At 28.7% G+C, this 24,335-nt stretch overlaps 1 protein-coding gene across 1 annotated transcript in view; it reads right to left on the reverse strand.

The window, feature by feature from the left end:
* Positions 1 to 24,335, reverse strand: part of Fer2LCH (ferritin 2 light chain) — a 29,920-nt gene continuing 5,585 nt past the window's right edge. Inside the window, exons 3-6 of the mRNA XM_075367346.1 lie at positions 20,806 to 20,924; positions 12,927 to 13,091; positions 9,704 to 9,838; positions 1 to 2,257 (exon numbers count right to left, since the gene is read on the reverse strand). Coding sequence (XP_075223461.1) covers positions 2,093 to 2,257; positions 9,704 to 9,838; positions 12,927 to 13,091; positions 20,806 to 20,924 — 584 coding nt within the window. The 3' untranslated portion in view covers positions 1 to 2,092. The remainder of the gene's footprint in view (positions 2,258 to 9,703; positions 9,839 to 12,926; positions 13,092 to 20,805; positions 20,925 to 24,335) is intronic.

A 24,335-nucleotide genomic window follows, 5' to 3' on the forward strand; every position in this document is an offset into this window, starting at 1 on the left:
TTATTATTAAACTCTAAATTTAATAATCATTACTGCTAAACCAGTTGCATAATTTCTGCTACTTATCGTACTATTACATATTATTTTATTATAATACAATATATGTTATAACAATGAATCCAATTTATTATTGATTTTTGAGGTTTTTCTATAACTTGAGATATCTAATAGTGTAATTTTTGGCATTTCTCGTTCATTTTAATACATTAATATGAATTACCTTTAAATAATAGAATGTTAAATAATTTTTTTCTAGTTTATGATGATTTAGTGAATGACAGTGAACTGTCATAAAATCATTGAGTGAAAAATAATTTCAGTTCTCTTCTGAAAAAAAAACTTTACTCTTTTAGTCACTCAGCAAAATTTATCTTCGAAAATAAAAATTACATTAACTTTCTTGAAAGAATGTAAAAATAATATTTATTTTCACTACGCAACAAGGGTCCATTTTGGAAAAGAAAATATAATCATTTATTATAAATGATTATATAAACAAAGTATAACAAACATATATCACATTTATAATGAGTAAATAGACAAGAGCAAAAAACCTGGGGTGAAAATGGTTTAGTAAAATTAAAAAAAAAATTCTTTTGTCAGTTCTAAACTTATTACTTTATACAAGAGATTTCAACACATGAATATAAAAACCAAAGCTAAAAAGATACATAAATTAATAAATATAAAATTATAATAAAAACAATTCATCTCTTTGAAAAAAAGGAAAAATTATCACAGGTTGAAAATTTAAAAAACCATAAACAATAAAGCAAAGGAAAGGCACTATAGACTTAAGGAATATCACTTTATATAAAAAGCAAAAGTGATAGGCTGACCTTCACCAATAATGATAGATCATGCATTCACTGAGGGTCAGCAGTGAAAGTATTATCCCCTCTCTACAGATTAAAATATTTATGCTTTTGTTAATCAACTACAGTTCAGAATTAAATGCAGATAATCTCTAAGCTTACATTTCCGTAATACAATCAAACTTAGCAAAATGTTTTTTGAAGTATAAGGTAAGACTGAATCTTCAATCCATTTCTAGGGAGTTATTGATAATAAAAATTGTAAATATAACTGTTTTTAGAAAACATGAGAAAAACATAATTTACTGTTTACCTAAAAAAATGATTGCTATTGTTTCTGAGTCTCAAGGTATGGAGAGAAAAACTACTATTATATAATCTTATAAATAATTGTCCGATAAAAATTACAACACAACAATGACTTGATACCTAATACCTTTATTCCCAGTGATAAATTCTTTGAATAATTCCCACAACCTATATAAAAAAAAGTTAATTGAATACTTAATCTGTTTAATAATAAATTAATATTGAAATCAGAAAGCATCCTCTCCCCAGCTATGCTGTAAGACATAATAAATGCAAAATATGATTGTCGTATTATAGGTGAACAACATGTTTAAGTTTAGATGGACTAGAGTACACATCCATTACAGTGGCATTATTCACAACCCCAATCAAAGAATTTGATCTTTATTAAAGATGATAACTGTGATGCAACTATCATCCTGTACTATGTTTTTTTCAACAAACTGCATATCTTACTTAGCTTTTCTTGCAAATCTCTGTGTTAGTATACAAACTGACAAAATGAAGGAAATTATTTCTAACAAATTTGTTCCTACATTTTTTAATCTTCTTTATTTTTTTTTCAAACCAAGTGAATAAATGAAAAACCAGTAACAGTTTTTTTTTAATTACACGGCTGATACTTATTATAGAAAACATCCTGTGGTTAAATTGATTTAACCACATTTTATTGATATTATTTAAGAATTTTATTAACTATTTATAATTAGATGATTTAAAAAAAAAAACAGTTTTTTAATGAGCTACAGAATTTATACACATTATCAAAAATCATACTATATTATCAAATATAAACATTTAAATATTGTTGCTTGCATACCCACTGAAATAAAAATTTAAATTAACATTCTGTTCCAACTTAGGTAAATTTAAATTATTATTTTAATGGACATGAAGTCGCAATATTTAATAAAAACAATGAATATTACAAGTATGAATGCTTAATGTACATTAATTAAGTAAAAATATTATGCTACTTTCTGCAGATACTCGTCGAACAAATATAGAGCAAGACCAACTTCCTCCTTATTGTTAGATTTAGACATGTTGAACAGATTATTGACGTGACCAGATAGATGACGAATTGTATCAGCATGTTTGTGAACAAATGTTTTTTCAATGAAGGATGAAACCTAAAAAAAAATTCCATTTAAAATGTTAATCACATGAAAATTTTCAAAACTTTCCAAAAATCTAAGCTATATTTTTAAGGAATACCAAGGTTAGCTGATTTAGAATCAACCAACTTTCAAACAGTACACAAAAAGAGATTCGCATAAATTTTAACTTCCACATAACAGTGAGTTTTTAAAAATATATAATCAAGGTACAATCAAATTCCTTAAAAGCTAAATTTTTTGGGCAATATAACCTATTTGAACAAGTTGACAAAAGGTTAAAAAAACTTGTTGCTAGCAGTCATTTTATGATAATGTATTTCCTAGGATGTTATGAACTTCTCTCCTTTCAGTAATATTTTTAGCAATATCAGAATTACAGAATAGTGATACACACACCACACATCTATAGAAAAAAATCTCTATAAAATTAATAGAGCTTTTAAAGAAAGCTCTATTAATTTAGAGCTTTCTCTAAATTATTTGAGAAAGCTCAAAAAAAGACAGGCAGGCTTTTCTGCCTGTCTTTTTTTATATGACTCCAAAAAATCAAAAGAACCTGCATCAATAAAAAGTACCAAAAAGACAGGCAGTGGTGGATTGTACCCAACAGAGTTAGAACCCATCACTGATATCACGTGCAAGAGGAGACTAGGATTCTTTGGACATATCACGAGGATGCAAGATTCAAGACTTCTGAGACAGTTAGTACAGAACAATCTTGACACAAAGAATACCAAGACAGGATGCAGATGGATCAAAGAAATACGAGAGGATCGGAAGGAAACTGATGTTACACCAGTAGATATCACAGATAAGATAAAATTAGACAAGAAAATCAATAACAAAAACACTCACTTCACACTCACACGAAAAAACTCATGACACAAACATTTTCAACAGTAGAAAGGGCACAAAGATCGAAACGTGTAAAAAAGTATTTGGAGGACTGCATGGCCCAAAGAGTCCTATCGAAGAGACTTGCATAACGAACTGACTAAAGCGATACTATGTAGTCATAAAAGATAATAATAACAATATGGATAAAAAACTATAGATATAAAACAGATAATATTTTCAAAGTTTACAAATTAACTTGAATGTTCCATTCCCAACTTAAAAAGAAGATACATTTTAATTATTGTAACTCATTAATCCTTTGCATATTTTATTAGTTAACCACTTTTTTAGTTTATATTAAATTATCAATTAATGTAAGAAATACTACTGATTTGCAGTTTTATATACAGGTTATCATAAAAGAATGGTGCGGTTTCAGTAATTCATAGGAAGATTGTAGGGAAATTTCTAGATGTTATATTGGTATCCCTGAAAGCTTCCAACCCAAAAGTTTGTTTATCAGCAGTTGTAACCACAATGTCAGTTCTTGTATTGTTGTTGCAGTAAGTTTAGTGAGTTACTATGTTCTCGGACAAAGCAAAGTGTGTTTTATTGATGGCTGAATTAAAATCCGTAATTTTAGTTCAACGTGCGTTTCGACGTGAATTCGGAAGAGATCCACCACACAAAAATAACATAACACGTTGGTTCACACAATTAGAAGAAACTGGATCAGTTAAGAAACAGAAATCAACCGGCAGACCAAGCATACCAGATGAAACGGTTGACCTAAAATTAATTCGTAATTAGAAGGTAATTAGAAGTCCTGGGAAGTCTATCCCCCATCGAAGCGTCGAATTAGGTATTCTAAAATCAACAGTTCACAAAGTTTTTCATAAAAAACTGAAATTACACGCTTATAAAATCCAAATACTGCAGGAATTGAAATCCGATGATGGTGTAAAACGTTACAATTTCGCTGTTGAAATGTTGGACAGAATAAGTGAAAACTAATCATTTTTAGATGATATAATTTTTACAGACGAAGCTACATTCCATGTGAATGGATGTGTTAACAGGCACAATTCACGAATATGGGGCTCTGAAAACCCACATGCAATTATTGAGAAACAATGCGATTGCCTAAAGTTAATGTTTGGTGTGGTGTGATGAAAAATCGTGTAATAGGGACTTTCTTCTTTGCTGAAAAAACAATTAATGGAGTTGTGTATCTTGACATGTTTGCTTTCCTCAGCTGGATGAACTCGAAAACATTCATCAACTTCATTTCCAACCAGATGGTGCTCCCCTGCACTTCAATATTGGTTACGGACACGCTTTGAATGAAAAATTTGGAGATCGACGGATAGGCCGACGAGGATCCATACTTTGGCCTCCAAGGAGTCCAGACCTGACACCTTGAGATTTTTTTTTGTGGGGGTACATCAAAAGCGTTGTTTAAGCACAAAAATTCGCGACCTAAACCACTTAAAAAACAGGATTAATGAAGCAATGACAACCATTAACGAAGAAAAGTTAACTAATGTTTGGAGAGAAGTTGAGTATCGTTTGGACATCTATCGAGCGACTAAGGGCGCACATACAAAATTTATTAATTATGTAAAAAAATGTTTGAGACGACAAATTTGAAAAATAAAAAACATAAACTGTAAGTAATTCTGTTTTAATTTAAACCATGTTCAAAACCGCACCATTCTTTTATGATAACCCTGTATAATCTGTACATTAATGAGTGGTAATTTTTATAAACATTTAATAATACTTCTGAAGCAAAATATACAGTAATAAATTGTTATATTTCTACATTCACTTTATTCAGTATTATATAAAATGCTCCATTAAAATCCAGTTTAAATATTTTATTAAAAGGACCTAATATTAATAATATTTACTGTGAATAAATATAAAGCATGCTTTTAAAATCATGATAACTAATCAGGTTAGATTTACAAAAGTTTTATATGTAGCTTGCTCTTTTCTGAATATAATTTTGAAATAAAAATCATTTGAACACTTTACAAATGGCAAGAGAAAGAGGTAAGATTTTTTTATATCTTGCTTTCATGAAGGATGACTGATAATATTTTCTTCTTTGGGAAATCGTAATTCAATTGAATATTTTCCATTTATCTTGAGATATCCTGAGCATATTATGTATCGCTCCTTTCCTTCATAATAGTGGTTAATATCTCAATTTCATTTTTACATCTTTCTACATTTTTAGTTTGTAAAACTTACATATTTCTTCTTTCAAATCCCAGAATTGTTTGAGAACCTTGGAGCAAGATAACCAACGTACCTCACTATAGTAGGATAAACCTGAATATGTACTATCTCTAATTCACTTAAGAAAGCAGTGAATTGTCGTTGATTTAAGCTTCGAGATCTTATAAAATTTATAACTTTTTTTATATATGACAAAACATTCTCCATTTTGATTACCTTCGTGCATGGTACTTCTTGATGTATAATGCAATGCGTATGAATTTTTAAACCGTGAATTTCACTAAGTTTTTGTTGTAGTAATGCTACGAAGCCGTTGTTTTTTCCGGTCATGGAAGGAGCACCATCTGTAGCTAAAGAATTTAATTTTGACAGAGGTAGATTGTGTTTTTGCAGAAGTTCAAAAACACTATTAAATATATCATGTCCTGTAATAGTACCATGCATCAGTATTAGCTCCAATAATTCCTCAAAAATGGTTAAATCCTTGTCGCAAACACGAAGAAACACAGCTAATTTAGCTATGCCGCCAATGTCTGTACTCTCATCACAGGCGATGGAAAAACTTTCAAAATTAGATGATTTTGCTTTGATCTGATTACTTAAATTGGCGGCCAAGAAGGTAATTCTTTCCGCAACTGTATTTTGAGACAAAGAAATTGTTTGAAAAGCCTTTGAATTTTCAGGACAAACAATTTCTGCAGCTTTAATTAGAAATTTCTTGATGAAATCACCTTCAGTAAAAGGCTTCGAGTGTTTAGCTATTAACTCGGACAAGACGTAACTTGTATGTATTGCCTTTTCATTTTCTTGCAATACTTTACTAAATATTGACTGTTGTTTTTTCATACCGAACTTGAGCTCTTTCAACTTCTCTTGTCTCATTAATCTTTCGTAATTATCATACTTTGATTGATGTTTTTCGTAATAACGTTTAATATTATATAATTTCGGTACATTAATGGTACTATTGCAAATCAAACATATTATTTTACCATTTACTTCACAGCAAAAATATTCCAATTCCTATTTTACTTGGAATATTCAATGTTTGTTGGTGATTTTTCGTTTAGTTTTACTACTACTTGGCTTCGATATAGACATACTGAATACAAATGCTGAAATAAATAAGCATTGTTAACAGAAAATAATAAAACATTTTTATTACAATATCAATGTTTTGTCTTGAATATTAACTTACCAAGCAGAGAATAACTGCACAAATCAATATGTGTAATATAAATTAAGCAATCACCATAACCACTTGTACGATAACGTATGTATAACAACGTCTTATTAGGTTAACTGTATCAGCTGATGCGTAGCAGTTTGCCGTTGATAGCTTAGTGTGAAACGGACTCCATTTCAGCCAATTAGAATTTTACATTTTCGCGCGTACAATTTAAAATGATCCGTATAGTTTATAAATAAAGTATATTATAATTTTATATGCTGGTTTCATTTCTAATTCACATTTCTATTTTATTTTTACTTTGCGTCGGATATATTGACTGGGCCGCAAAAATGTTCATCTCGGGCCGCGAGTTTGACACCCCTGGTCTAAACATTTACAATTTTTGGATTAGAAATTTGAAGTCAATTTTTAGCTGATGATTTGTGTTAAATCACATCTATAATTATTTTTAACTCCAAACTGTATATAACTATTATCCTTCCTGAACGAACGATAAGATTTCATAGATTATATGATATTGGAATATGCAACATTCCATTATGTAGACTGCACAAATGTATGTCTTTCATTATGTTTGGTAAAGAATATTGACAAGTTTTATTTCATAATTTTCAATGTAATACTGATTTAGTGGTAACTGATTGCTGAAGACTCAAGGAACTTCTATCATCAATTGCAATCTCCCCATACCACTCATAATCAAAATTTGGATATGAAGGAAATAAATTATAGGATTATTTGCAGAGTAACTGTAATTTAGATTTATTCCTTGATACTTATTATTTAGTCCAAATTGGCAATAAATTGTAGCCAAAAACCAAGCATACACACTGTTGTTACTCATTTTATTTCATTACTTATAGGCAAGTCATTAAATTCAGCTTTTGAAAAAGGAATTATGTTTACAGGTAAGGTGTTGTTACCACATCCAATTCGTAGATGCCGCTTTGAATGTAGTTTCTATATGAACAAATCGATATCCACAACTCCACATTAATCTGTGACTAAACACTAATTCTCCCTTTTTAAAATTACTTATTGGATGATAATGAATGTTACTGCAGAACCTGCTGATGAAATCTTGACAGTCACATTCTTATGTTCTTTTTTTACACTAGCATTTTTGGAAGAAGATGCTACATCTGATGTCTTGCTGCCTGAGATATTTAGGTACATCACCCTGAAAACTGAAAAAATCTGTTTTTTTTTTGTAGCAAGGCCTGTGAAACTGACACCGCTATGTCAATTGCAGTTCTGAATAAAATTGCTACCAAATGTACAAACTGATTTTCTATCTGGAGCAGGTATATCTTTGTGTTGGTTAAATTATATAAATAACATTTACAATTGATTTGTTAATGTCAGCGAAGTCAAGTATGAATTATTAGTAACTCCTGACATCATCTGGTAATCCCAGTCTGCTCTGGTTACTTGCTTACAGCAAAGTCGCAACTGTCCCACCTGATGCCCCATAGCATTAGAAGATCTAGCAACCTACGGATTAAATCAGGATGCAGTGATGCAAGAGATTTATTCATTTGTAGAAGGTATGCACAGGACAGGGACATGGGCATGCGTAAATCAGTAGCAACAGTTTGTCAAACATGTCTGCAAACATTACTCATATTTAATTTTATTTAATCTTTATTTCATGTATATATAATTTACATATTTATAATATCATTAGCTACAGGGCATATGGTTGGGTGGATGCAGCCCAGGATTGAAAGAGATAATGCTGTCAGTTTTTATAGGCCTTGATATGAAATATGGATTTGAATCAATTTTTGGGGTGGTGTAATCAAATATATCAGGCAAGAAGTTATTATCTGCAGCAACTTCTTTGAAACGTGCAAGAGTATTAGAAGAAGATAAGGCTACGACTGTTAACAATTCATTAGCAGGTTCTATGGCAGCATTCATTTACTTTCATTCTCTTCCTTAATTCAACCCTTGGGAAAAAGGATGCTTGAAAACATATAAGACAGGCAATTTATAATGTAAAAAATTATTTTCCAAAAGACATACTGTTACACATTTTGTTTATTATAATAGTAGTTTCAGGAAAAAAATTTTCTGTTCAAATGCATTCCCGATGCATAGTGTAACAACTCAAATATTAACTTCATCTTTGCTAATTCTCTTCATTTGGGATTGGTCTTCCTGGCATGTAATTACTAAGTTTACTTATCTCAGGTAGTATCTTCGCTTAACCTTCAAACCCTTTATTTCAAGGTTGAGTTTTTTTTTATGAGAGCTACCTTAAAGTAACATTTATTTTTTTTGGTTTCATTATTTTTATTATGTGCTACTTGAAACTATATACCTTTTATCTATTTTTTTTTTCAATATAACTTCAGTAAATTGAGATACTTGTTTTATTATTTTTTGTCATAACATAATTTTAAGTGTAGTACAGTAGGATTTGGCAATTCATATCAAAATACCTTTACTCAAGAGCGAGGTTAAATATCTAATTTCTTAAGAAATAATGAAATGTACTGTTACTATAAAATAGAGACCATATGAACTCGGCAGGAAATTTATAAATAATTGTAATATTATTTTCTACTCATTTCTTCTTAATTGCAACAATCTTTTTAATTTTTGACATTGAAATCTCAATAATTATACCAATATTTTCAATAAAAATAAGAAATATTAACAAATGATTAACAACTTCAACAATAACAATTTTAATTCTAATCATTTACACATAAATTTCATAAACTTATTTCTGTAACAGAATGTGACATATGTAAATGGGAAATGAGAAGTAAATTAACATTATTTAAAAAAAAAGGGTTATTCCATATTAATAAAATTATATAAATAAATCAGTTTATTGTTACCTTATTATGAATAAAGAACAAATAATTACTAAACTAAAGCTTCAACAGGTAAACATGCTTTTTTCTAATTATATAAGTGGTTGAATTATTAATTGTCCTTCTTTAATGTAAACTGTAACACTTCAGTTAATGTTTGAATACACAAGATACAATTATTAATGAAAATATATCAATTAATTTTCTTAAAATGGGTTGTATCAAAATAGGATTTCTATTCAAATTATACACCGAACTCAACTTGTTATATGTAAAATGTTATAAATGTTTTGTAATTATGCAGTCTAAATAAAAAATAAAATATGATTATTTTATATTAATAAAAATACTTACTTCAGCATCATGATAACTATCTGAATGTTTTGTCACATTTTCATGGATAATATGTGCTTGGTGTGCCAGATTTTTATGCAAATCAAGCACTTTAGACAAACTTTGTAATTCATTAGTATCTAAAGTATCAGATTCCTGCAATAAACACAAAAGTTTAAGATATACATTTAAAAAAAATATTCAAGATTACTACTGAACTGTAGAGTGCTGCTGTACAATGGTATATCTTTATACTATTGTTACATTAATGAACTAGGATTTATGTCATAATTTTCATAATAGCTTTCCTGAGAAGAAGAGAACAAGGATAAGGAAAAGGGAAAGAGGGTCAATGGAGAGGGCTAGAGGACTATAAATATTTTGTGCAGCTTTATTGATTCTGGTCATAGGCATTCTTTCAATAATAAAAAGCCATTAGTGCTAAAATATAACAAATATGGCCAGGCCTTGAACATTTAACATGTAAGGGAAGGCAAGAGCTAATCTTCTACATCACTCTGACATGCATGCAGATGTTACTGAAGTAGTGAATGTTTTCAACTGAACATATAAGTTATCAAGATAACTCTGATGATGAAACAGCATTTTTGGAATTATTTTTTGGAATACGTTGAGATTTATATCTATTACAATTTGTAACATCATATGATGATCTCATGTTTTTTAGGGAATATTTTATTTATTAAACTGTAAAAATAGAAGCAAATTTAAATTGAAATACTTAAAATTAATAATATGACAATTTGTAAGAAAAAAAAGAATATACTTAGTGGAAAAATTCTATGTGTGGAATGTAAAAATCTGGTGTTTTTTCTGGCTTCATGTACAACAGTACTTAATCTTACAACTACATTAGTTTTCTTAACTTCAAAATAACAGAATATGGAAAAATAAAGCGGTATAGATTTCATTTGGAACTTATTATTTTCACTTCTCAGTAGTTCCTACGACCTCTCAGTAAAACTGACGTTCACAAAGTGGTATTAATATTTCTAATTTTCAATTTATCTAATTATTTTAATCTTGTTAATTTTGTACATTACTGAAACATTACATATGTTCAATATTATAGAAAGTACATTTTTTTAGCAGACACCTGAATAAATTTTGTATAGATCTGCTTTTATTCAGGAGTGAAGTTGAGTTTTTTGACTCACTATTAAGTGAGTTTAGCGGCAGAACAAATACTGAATATTTTTGATCAGGTTGGCTCTTAACTTTTACGTGTCTCATGAACTGCTCCTTGTATAATCCTAGTTCTTAAACATGCCGGCCTCTGTGGTGCAAGTGGTAGCATCTTGCCCTTTCACCCGGAGGTTTGAATCCTGGTTAGGCATAAAATTTTCACACGCTACAAAAATTGTCATTCATCTCATCCTCTGAAGTATATAATACCTAATGGTGGTCCCGGAGGTTAAAAAAAGAAGAAAAAAAATAGTTCTTAAGAGTAGGTTACTTATGAGTGACCCTATTCATATGTGGACAAACCTTATCAATAAGGCCCTTTGTTCACTGCAACATAACTGAAAAAAATATTGCACTTGTGTAATGTTTGGATTGGATATCTTTTATATTCAAAGCAAAAACTTCCCACCATCACAACTGCAACACTATCTTGATCTGCTATATAACCAATCTGTGTAGTCTCAAAGTAACTATGATGTGATAAAGATAAGTGTTTCACTGGTTTTTTGCTTTTATATAAAGCTTTTGTTGGGTTTTTATGTGTTAAATGATTACAGAAAACTTTATAAAATAATTAAATAAATTATAAAACTTAAAATCAATTTTATGCAAAGCTCTTCAGCTAATAAAATCTGTTGAGGAAGTGGAAAAATATCCTTGCTTATACAAGTTTAATTTGCTACATGTATTTCAGTTTCTATGGCTGCAATAAATGCTGTTCTATTTACATTTTTTATTTGAGAGAAGATGGGTCCAATAATTTTTCTTAAACTTCTTTTTGTTTTTATCAATGTGTGACTATAACTACATCAATATACTCAACATTCAACACAAACTAAAATAATAAAGCTGTGTGATAGTTACAAATCAGTTACAAGATAGATGTACTGGTGCATGAGAATGGGACCTTTCAATCCTGTTAGCGACAATTAGTCAAGTCAAATGTAATGTGATATGGCAGTGGATGCCGTGCCTAAAAATCAATGAAAGTAAACTTTGAAGATGAACTGAATAATAGGTCTTTCTTTGCAAAAATATTCATATAAGTAACTCATGAGAAATTATTCTCATTATCTGGTTATTATAATTCTATATGAAGAGATAAAAAAATTTAATAAAAAAAAATATATAGCTGATGTAATATGATAATGGTTGTCCCTTGTCAACATTTTTTTACTACTTAGTACACAAAACTGAAATATGTATAATACTAATGATTCACTAATCCAAATCAAACCCCATTTAGCAATCTATATACTTCAGTAACATTTACATTGATGTATGATATTTTCTCGCCAAATATACACCTTTTATATATCTAGATTATTGTTTTTACCAGAGATAGCTCAAGTCATAAAATTATATGATATTCTGAATGATGTTCAAATCTTTCAAGGACTTTTCATTATACTTTATAAAAATAGAAAGTCTATACTTTAAGAAAGTTGCTATTTTATCAATCAAAATTTAACATATAAAAATCAACTCCGTAAAATGTTAAAGTTAAGAGTTTCTTTTAAAAAGGAAACAAATTTATAAGAATAATAATTTTGTATTTTTTATGTTAACTAGCTAATTAAAGTTATATCATATTCAACAAAAATGATTTTGTTAAGTCACACTAATTATAATCATAATTGCAGGTTAGGTTTGCAAATTCAGAAATCATAAAATAATTTTTCTTTGGCTTGATGATTTCACCACATAAGCTTGAAATTTATGTTGTGGAAATGGAATCTTTGTAGCATATGAAATTGACATGCCTGTCCAAGATTTGAACCCGGGACCTCTGGATGAAAGGACAAGACGGTACCACTCCATTATAGATAACAGTGGAACAAAAATGTTCTTGTTCATATTTATTTAATGAATTAGAAAATTAATATAATTAAAAATTATATTATATGCAGAAATGATACTATAACAAGTGTAACAATATTGTTACAGATTTTGTGGGAGGAGAGGGAAAAATGTTTTTATATATGAAAAATTGTTAAAATGAGTAATGTTAAAAAGAGTTTTATAGTACTTTACTTACCTTTACATATACAGGATAACTATCAACACTGAAATCCATAGAATGACCACGTTTTGTGATGTATTTGATTATCTCTATGGAATCTTCCCATGTGTCATCAGATAACTTACGATAAAATTTTTCAAAACCAGGTCTGTTTTTCGTATAACTATTGAAAACAGTTGCCTGCAATATAATTACCAAACATTAACATTTTTTTACAAAATAAAGTACACTTACAATAAGCAAAAGTAATAGCTATTAAGAACACATATATTGAATTTTAAGCATGTTTTATAAAAATAAATTTTTTAAAGAACAGAAAAAATTATATGTCTAAGACTTTTTTAACAAAGAAATCCAAGGTATTAAAAAATAAACTCTGTCGCAGTAAGTGCATCAGAAGGGTGGTTTTCCAGTTTGAGTTAAGAAAGAAAGGATGCTGCACTGCTATAATGATTTTTGAAACGAATATTGCTTTCAGTGGTTTTTTTTGTATTTCATGTTTATGTTAGTACCATGCGTTCAAAATGATTAAAGCTTGATAACTGATATCTTTTAGACACCAAAAACTTTCCTTCATACTATCAAATTTTGGATTACCGCAAAACAAAAGTAATATAGCAAAGCTAGCTTTTTTCTGACCTTTAGCAGAAAGTGTGGTATTGCTTTCGGCATGGTGGGAATGGGAGAAGAAAATGAATTTTCTTCACATTTTGAGATATGAGAAATATGAAAATACCAATCACTTAAATTGGGATTCCCTTACATATACATTATTTTTTTAAAAGCAATTCTTTTAATAACCATACTCCTCTGTACAATTCAAATTAATTTATATTTAATAGATCAACCCTAAGAACAGAACAACTGAAATAGTATGACTTAGTCATCCTATTATTTCATTACATATGAGAAACTCTTTCACAAATTTGATTCGCTGCATACATTATATATATATATATATATATATATATATATATATATATATACACATTACTAAACTATCAAAAAACTGCAATTTATAACAACATACAGCCCATTCACTTATTACTTTAAAAATATTTTTAAACTAATTAAAATTTTTAACAATTTTTAAATTAAATTTAACTTATCATACTTTTAAACCATACAAAAATTTAAGACCTTTTATTTAAATTAAAAGTTTAAAATTATAATCCCTACAAGAGATAAAAACAAAATACAGAAATTTAAAATATAAATTTGTATAAAATTACAAAGATCAATTAATTGAAATTAACAAAGTCAAAATTAAAATGTAAAAATGTAATTAAAACAAACTGAATAATTAAAAATTAAAACTTTTAAAATAAAAAAAAAAACTTAAGCAAAGCTAAATCATGTGCTAGCTATTTCACTGATTTTATTTACTTCACTCTAAAATTTGATTTTTAATTCAAATAAAAGGTTTAAAAGATTCAAATAAGCATTACTGGGTACAGGAGTGATTTCAAAATTTTTTGGAAATCCACTAAAAAAAAATACGGATAAAGATAAATGAATCAAAATTGTTTTGCATATATGTAAGCAGGATGGATATAATCTTGTGTATATAACCATCCTGGTATTGTAGTCTTGTTTGCATAGGCTGTGTTAGAAGACAGGAAGTAAGAAATAATCCTTAGTTATAACAGAGAATGGAGATAGCCAGTCCTGTTATATTACAGTAATGTTCATTTCAGTAGACACAACTGTGTCTAAAATGTATAATATAATATATACATTAGTAATGTTTATAACGTATATCAATATTTTTAGCCGCAACACAGACTGAAAAGATTTACATTAAATCTTGTGTCAACAATGGAATAGTGCACTGAAGTGGTGAAGATATAGGAGAAAGCTTTTGGTTAGGATGTTATAACAACATTAAGGATTATGAATTGAACAAACAGTTTCAAAAAAATTGTGAAAATATGTAAGGTGACAAAAAGGATTGGATATCCTAACATATCAATAAGCAATGAAAATATCATTGGTAAAAAAAAAGGGGATTGTGATAAATGATCATCAAATCACTATTAGAGAAATTGTAGAACAGAAGAGAATCTCTTATTACTCTTGCGGAACAATTTTGACTGACATTCTAAGTATGAAATAAATAGCAGCAAAATTTTCTCCAAAACAGTTGTTAGTGTTAACTAACAGAACTGCTGCTAACTCAGTATCACTCAATCTGTCATAACAGGAGATGAAACATGGGTGTACGTGTTCGTGGTTATGATACTGAAATGACTGTCTAATCATCCTGGTAGAAGCTTCCTGAAGAACCAAGACTGAAAAAATTACACAAAGTTCAATTGAATAGTAAAGTTTTTCTTACTGTTTGTTGACTGTAATGACATCATCCATTATGAATTCTTACCACAAGGTTGTATGGTCAATTAACAGTATTATTTAGCAATTTTATACCATTTATATGATATTATCCAAAGAAACTGACCAAAGAGTTGGCAAAAGATTCTTGTATTTTACACCATGACAATGCTCCAGCTCACACTTCATTATAAATTCATGATTATTTAGTGAAAAATAACACATACTGATGCGGATGCATTAAATAACTGATGAAAGGAATAGTATGGAAAGTATATGGAATAGCTAAAAAATGAACAAAAATGGAGTGGTGGAATGGAAAGTCATGGGTGTATATTTTGGCATGGCTGACTAACATGAAAAGTTTTAAATCACAATATTCAATCACACCATTAATAAGTATTCTAAACTTTCAGTCTAGGTAATCAATACTTAAGGAACAATGTATTTAGAAGTATATTGAGAAACATAAATTACACTGATAAACATAATTTTTGTTTCCTAACATGTGATACATGATTTTAATATGTTTCTCGACACTGAAAACAAATATGAACTCAGAATCTTTCTATCACCCACCATTTTTGAAAAAAATTTAAATTTCAATTAAAGGAATCTTCTTCATTTTTCAACATATAGTTAGCTTCTATATTGTATTTTGTTAGCTCATTTTTTATTGTTTAACTTTGTTAATGTAATTTGTAAGCTATAAATAAACAATACTAGATAAAAAATTAAATCATATTATGGTCACACACTGTGACATCATATCTAAATATGATGTAAGTATGTAAATATCAATTTCCAGAATATTGTAGAAGGTTTGGATAATAGAAACCTTTATGCTTGAATGAAAAAAATTAGGATTGGCTGCTGTTATGACAGGTTAAACACTAGGCCAGGATGTATAAATATTACCATGGGTTTGCAAACATTTTGAAGTGAGAAATAAAATTCAGAGCGTACGACAACATTATAAGTGCGTATGGTTACAGTCGAGTATATAAATGAAGAATATTCTGTTTTGGGACATTGTTCTTATCTAAGGTTAAGTACGAGTAACTTTTTGGTGAGTGTGTCATGAACAGGAGAAAAGGTGACACTAATCAGTGATAAAAGTGTAAGCTAGTATCCTTTAGTAAACCCACCGGTTTGATCTAGTGGTGAATGCATCTTCGCAAATCAGATGATTTCAGATGATTTGAAGTCGAGAGTTCCAAAGTTCAAATCCCAGTAAAGATAGTTACTTTTATACGGATTTGAATACTAGATCATGGACACCAGTGTTCATTGGTGGTTGGGTTTCAATTAACCACATATCTCAGAAATGGTCGACCTGAGACTGCACAAGACTACTGCATTCATACACATTATCCTCATTCATCATCAAGTAATACCTGATGATTCCAGGAGACAGTAAAAGAAAATAAAAGTTTCCTTTCGTCAATAGTAGAAGTAAATAATATTTGTATGAAGCTAATTCTTGATTTTGTAATTGTTATCTCACTGGCATATTTACATGTTAATTTTTTATTAATTTTCATCAGTTTTTGTAAATTTCATAGTAAAATCAAAATTATTATTTGTAACGTATAATTAAGTAATTTTGTAAATAGTGACATAGTACTACTATGTTATAAGTTGTATTGGTAAGAATTTAATGTGTGCAATCTCTCAATATCATTTGTTAAATTGAAAACACATGTTATAATAGCTTAACAGCTGATATATAAGAATTTTAAAAGCGAATAAGGATGCAGAGGATGGAAAATAACTTTAGGATTAAGGCTTAATTTTGTTGTTTAAAAAAATATTTAAATTTCACCAATACAATAAATTACTATATAAGACGACCTTCAGATAAGATGAGGTATAAATTTTCATCAAAGTTTTATAGTTTTAGCATATATCTGTCCCATAAGATGACCCCCAAACTATCAATAGCATATGTATTTAGTTTAGATCGGCGATCATCTGGATATTACTGTATAGCATATATGGAATTATGTCCTATTTGCACTGATTCAGGCATTCAGGTATTCAGGACCTTGACTATTCAAAAAAGCGTCGTATGAGCTATTCTATTTTGTGGACACACCCTACTCTGTACTAGTAAATAATTATGATTTGTCTGTTTTTTCCGCAGTAGCTCAATAAACATAACTTTTAATATTTATTTTGTTTTAATATTTTTTTACTATTACAATGTAATGTGTTATCATATAGCATATTTAAATAATTTGGATAGATTTTTCAATAAGTTGTAATAATTTTCAAAATCAGTTGCAGTCAATGGTTGCACGCATAAATGAAAAGCCTCCTTTAGCATTGTTACATTGTAGGTTGTGTCATGTGTTTCAATTTATATAAATTTCAATCTAATTTTTTTTGTATCTGTCCTATAAGATGACCCTAGATTTTGGGGGCCTTTTTTATGACTCAAGTATCATCTTATCTGCGGAAACATACGGTACACTGAATGGACATGGATACGTGGCTGTTACATGATAGATAACTGTAATTATAATTAATTTTGAATTGTTTACAGTTTATAGTTATAATATAAAAATCAATCTTAACAATTTATATTACATCCCTAGCACTTTTGGTCATTCAACCATCCTCAGGAGAAAAATGTTTTTGTAATTTAAAATGTAGAAATTAAAACATAATTTAAATATATAAAATATTAAAAGCATAACAACTAGTTTTCATTGTATAAAAATAATTACGTCAGTTCAGTAAGAGTGTTTCAGTTATTATGAATAAAAATAGTGGGATGGAGATAATCAAGTTAGGCAACTTGATAATATTAATTATTTGTTTAAATAGAATATCAGTTTCAACTTGATTAGTTTGTTGATTATAATAAATACAAAATTTTTCAAGAATGCTGGTTTTATAGAAATCGTTGGAGAAATCTAATATTTTAATAAAATTATTGTAATTATATTTATTTTGTAAAATGTGTTTAGCATAATTGGATTTATCTAAATTGACTTTCTATCTAAGATATTTATATATTTGGAGTTTATTATTTTAGTAAGATTGTTATGGTTTATAAAATTTATTATTTTATTGTTAGTAATGTATGATGTTTTTAGATTATACAAATTTTAATTTATTATATAAAAGTAAGTTATTTATTATATAAAGCAGGTTGAGTTCTATTTTTACATAAGATTTTTCTGAATCATTATGTAATAATTTTATGTTATCTTTTATATATATTTTATTTTTGATTTTAAGTATAATTTATTAATCAGTTTTTCACTGTAATCATTTAATATTGCTAAGTTTTTTATAATATTTAATTCAGAGTTTAGTTTCAAATTATATTTGATATATTTAATAGCTCTATAAAATCAAAGAATTAAAAGCTGCAATTTTTTTATTCCAAGAATGAGACAAATCAGAATGTATTATTATAATGTTATGCTGAGTTGGTTTTCTATGTATGTCAATTTCTAAAATATTATCATTAAAATTTTTTTTAGTCATATTTAAATAATTAATATTATCATCGACTTCATGATTTACTGTAAAATTAATATTATGTTTTAGTGAGTTAAATTTATTAAAAATTATATTTGTTTCATCATCAATAGTCTGGTTAAAAATAATTATAATGTCATCAACGTATCTTTTACATAAAAGCATTTGATGATTGTTGAAAATGTTCAGTAATAGTGAGTTTTCAAATTCGTTCATACAAATATCTGCCATAATAGGCAAAAGAGGTGAACCCATAACAAGTCGGTTTATAATCTTTTCTTGTGAAAGAAGTTGATTCTCAGTTAATTATTTTTCAAGTTCATATAACTGCCGAATAGCAGTTTCACAGAAATCAGTTAAAAGAAACTTCTGTATTTTAACTGAATACAGAAATTTGCAATGCGGACTGAGGAAGAACAGTGAATAAGATGGAGTGCTAAGGGTAGTTAGTTGGATATGTGTGGAGGGGAGTAACTGGCCAGTCACACCTGTAGATCACGTTCCCATGTCAGTAGCAGAATGTCTGAGCAGGAGGTACCATCATCTGTTGTGCAAAAAATTTATAGTCTGATTTCTTGCCAATTAAGGTGTCAAATCCTCTGAAATTTTGACACTACTCCAAGTACAATTCGGAGATGCTACCCTGTCAAAAACTCAAGTGTTTAATTGCAACAAAAAATTTTGAAGTGGTTGTGATGCAATGGAAAACAAAAGTTATGAATGTCCTTTGTGGACCAGTGACAATGATGACAACATTCAGGTTGTTCGTGATCATGTGGAAGGTGGTTGCCACATAACCATCGCTGAAATTGCATCAGAGATGGATATAAGTGTTGGAAGTGTGCATAATGTTATGAGACATTCTTAGGTACAGCAAAGTGTCAGCAAGGTGGGTTCCACAGTCTTCTCATTGAGACATAAAGAAATGTCCAGAAAGACCTCTATCAGCGACTTCTGATTTGCTTTAAGGAAGAAAGCAAGAGAACATGTATTGAGGAGTGGGTAAGTGGGAAGGGGGCAACTGATCAAGGCCAAGAAATGCTTATCAGCTGTAAAAGTTCTGGCAACTTTGTTTTGGGACTCAAAATGTGGTGTGTGCTTGAAGAAATCAAGAAATTGACTTCTTCATGAATGAAGGATGGTAGATGTGGCATACAACTGCCAATTGTTGGATAACGTCAAGGCTGCTTCCTGCAACAAATGATGCTAGCAACGAACCGCAACATTCTCCTTCTCCAAGGCAATGCATGGCCACATATAGTAGCTCAAACTCGCTAAAATTCATTGGGCACCTTTTGATCTTTTGAACACCCACTATACAGTCTGGACTTTGTCACCATGTGATTTCCACATGTTTGGTTTGCTGAAAGAAGCTTTAGAAGGTGAAAGATTTGAAGACGATTATGTAGTCAAGCATTACGTGAGCAATTAGTTTTGAGGCAGTCATCTTGTTTTTTTTTTTATGGAGGGATCAGGAAGCTACCTATCTGTTGGAGAAAATGTATTTCGGTTGAAGAAACCTATGCAGAAAAATAAAGTAATTTAATCTAACATCAATAAAGCTATGTAAAGAAATTCTGGTTTATATTTGAATGACCCTGATATTTTTAAAGCGATATTGTTAATTTGTATACTTTTAAAAACTATATATCTAACTATACTAATTATAATAAAGTATATATATCTGAATCAAGTAATCTACTAACAAATGTAAAATTATAAGTACTGAAACAATAGGTTTAATGTAGACTCTTGCAAACATGAATAAAATGACCTTATTTTATATTCAATAATACAAAGGTCAAAGTTAATAACAAAAAAGTCTACAACTTATTTGATTATTCACTGCGTTAAATTAATCTTGAAATGATAATATAATAGAGAAAAGAATCTATTCTTTTATTAATTTATAACTTCTAAGCACATTATTCATAAACAGCTAACAGATAAAACATGAATACACAAAGATTAACAAACACAACTTCCGTAATTTAATACTCATGCAGGAAATTTAATGCTGATTAACACAATTGATAAGAAATATCATAAAAATAAGTATTTAACATACCAACAACAGATATTTATAACTATGTGAAATATGTTGCAATACATATTTTTGTAAGCCTTTCAATGCAATATGAGATCCTGAGTACCGAGCATTACAGCTGAATTTTATTTGCGACACATCTGCAGAAAAATATTAAAAAAAAAAACACTAATATAAGTGTGACTTTTATTTCTAGGGAAGAAAAACATAAGCAAAATCAATAAAAAAAATATATATATATATAATGAAATACAATAAAAATAAATAACAAAAACATAAACGAATAAATTGCAATATAATCCAAATGGATAAAATATTATAAAAAATAATATATAGAGATTATGTAAGAGAACTCAGCAAACTATTGATGCAACTATTTAGTATGAATAATGGATAGATGAAATAAGAAAATGAAAATAGATCATTTCAAGCAAAAAAAGTTTCTAGAATGTATTTTAAAATAAAAATTTTTTCAACTGAAAGTTTTTGAAACTGGCTACAATGCAATTTAATTTGTTGTTGAAGTTATAAAAACTTTTCCAGAATTTGAACTAGCAATAAAATTAAGCTTGATCACACTAAAGAAGCTTGATTTAAACCTACATCAAGATCAGGCAAGTTTTTAAAACTTTCACTTACCATTAAAATAATAGTCATATGAAAATATTTTATCGATTTTAAACAAAGTATACCACACCAATATTCAAACTTATAATATTCATTAATGGAAAAATACTGATAAGCAAACCAAAAATACAAAGAAGAGAAAATTTTACAAGTGAAATCATGGGAAAATATAGAAAAAATGAACATTACATGTTAAATAAACAAAAAAAAGAATCTTTACAGAAAATAATTAGATAAATAAAAAAAGGAGACTAATCTTATACAATGGAGAACGAGAAAATGTAGAGGAATTTTATTTTTAAAGAGTATTTAAAATTAATCGTTCCATAATAAAAGTTAAAGGAAGAAGTAAACTTTATAAAAGAAGAAAAAGGCTATGATTAAATACAATTTATATTACAATTCTATTACATAATCATTGCAATTCTGATGATTAAGTAACTCTGTGCCACAGGTTACTAGCAATTACATTAAAGAAATTCTTAAATTATGGATAAAGCTTCAAACAAACAATAAAGAATTGTTTGCTTATTATAACTGTCCTACCAGATAAATTTATATTGTTCTTGCATACATAATTTTATTTTCATAGTCAAAAATTGATAAATTTTTATTTTTCCTGTAAGGACTGTTACTTGTCCTCAAATCGATTACTGTCTCTTCAGTATATATGCTGATAAGCAATTGGTACTCAACAGATCTATATGATTACTTCCTCTTGGTCTTTTTCTCTTTTTATAGGAACCTCACTTTAATAAGAATTATAAAGAGCAATTATGGGATTGAAATACACTAAAATGGGAATTTAAAAGAATGTGGATTCTTTTACAAATTTTATTGTAATCAAAACTATGAAATTCATTCTAAAATTCAATTAACAGCATACATTTAGCTACAGCTCTCCTCCTAGTTTCAAAGATCAAACTGAATGTTAAAATTATTTCCATCATACCTTGTACTCTGTTGAACCCGAATTTAGTATACCTTTTACCTATTTTTCAACTATTATTATAATAAAAATATATTATTATAAAATATTATAATATTATTAAAACATAAATTAAAAAATTATCTGCTTCTACATTTTTTGGGATTGCAATTATTTTTACAGAAATATAAGGTCATTTTCCAGTTTTACATATTTTGAATCCTTACTTGTGTAGGTTATGCCATACCTATTTACCAGAACAGCATAGAAATAGTGATCATATACCATTTGCCTCATTCTTATTTAAATCTCCCATCAAAAACTGTTCTTAGTGTAGTCTCTTTTTAACAAAAATTTCTCTTTCCTTTGATCCAGTCAGCTAGTTTCTTCCTTCTGCACAATTCTTCTCGGTATACTTGCTACTTTCAGTTCTTTTTTTACCTCTAATCATGGTTTTTCATTTAGACTTGACACTAATGCTTTTAGGTTTCCTTTTTCCAATGTTAGTTATTTTTCCTAATGCTGTGAGATCTGTTAAAAAATGAGTGGTTTATTCTATACATTTTTATGGCCTATCTGAGAGCTATTGCTCTTTATCATCTTTAGTTAGTTCTCCAAAATACCTTTTCCAACAGTGATTTCATTCAAGAAGCAGTTATAAAAAGCTTTGGTTAGAATTGCTTTCAAAACCTTGTGCAAATTTTTTAATCTTCTCAATTGTGCCAAATTTGTAGTCTTCAAACACTGATTTTAGGAAACAAAAAAAATTTGCTGATTCTGGTCGGGAGTATGGGGGGCTACAAAAGGAGAATCATCCATTTTATTTTTAACAAAACTTACAGATTAACTACACAGCATGTAAGCGTATGCCGTGGTTTAGAGCACCAAATTTTGGGTCTACCTGCTGAAAACTTTTTAACATTTTTCTAAAACTTCTAGCAAGAAATTTTTAAAAAGTTAGTTATTCCGGCAAAAATTTAAGATAGAATGACACCTTTATTGTCAAAAGTCATAATTTGATCAAATTTCATACATTTATTTTTGTTTTGCTACACTTTTCTCTATCGATGCAGAAACTGAACTAGAATTTTTGATATTACGATGGTAAAATTGTATTTTAGCACCTGCTATTATGTTTTTAGAATGTTTTGCAACTGATTTATATTAATTTTTAAATCAGAAAATCATTCATAATATTAAGTACAACCTAAAACAATCATTACTGTAAGCTTTCATTAAATATCTGTATATTTCTGTCAATTTTTCTAAATTTTAAAGAGAATGTTGAGTTAATATACTTCTTGTGTAAATCATTCATTGTGAAAATTGCAAAATGGACTCAGTTAAATGATCACAGCATACAAATAGCAACACCAAACAAAGAAGCTCTTAACACATATAATGTGTTAGGTTTCCCTTTAGTGCCAGCCTCCGTGGCACAAGTGGTAGTGTCTTGGCCTTTCATACGGAGGTCCCAGGTTCGAATCCCATTTGCATGGCATGGCATTTTCACATGCTATAAAGATTGTCACTCATCTCATCCTCTGAAGTAATACCTAACGGTGGTCCCGGAGGTTAAACAAAAAAAAAAGAAAAAAAGGAGGTTTCCCTTTAGTAGTACCAACCACATGTCGATAAAATTTTTCATAGCTGTTTAATTAAAAAAGTTTAGTTACTTTTTGAACACATCTCATATACCTAGTTTCTTGCAACTATTTTATTTTCTACATCATAGCATTTCTTATTTTACACCTTTAATAAAATATCACACATATTGTTTCTTTCCTAATGAAACAGGGATACTGGGGAAAAAGGAAATTAACAATTAAGTAACATATGAGTATTAAGAATAAATGAAGATAGGACAATACTGGTAACTATCCGAAGGAGGAAAGGACACTTGATCAGAAATATAATTAGGAAAAAGGAAAAATAAATACAGTTCATGAGGACTCCATTGAAAATTAAAAAAGAAGAGGAAGTAGGAGGCTGAAGC

The sequence above is a fragment of the Lycorma delicatula genome, chromosome 5 (assembly GCF_047948215.1).
Source record: "Lycorma delicatula isolate Av1 chromosome 5, ASM4794821v1, whole genome shotgun sequence".
NCBI classification, from domain to species: domain Eukaryota; kingdom Metazoa; phylum Arthropoda; class Insecta; order Hemiptera; family Fulgoridae; genus Lycorma; species Lycorma delicatula.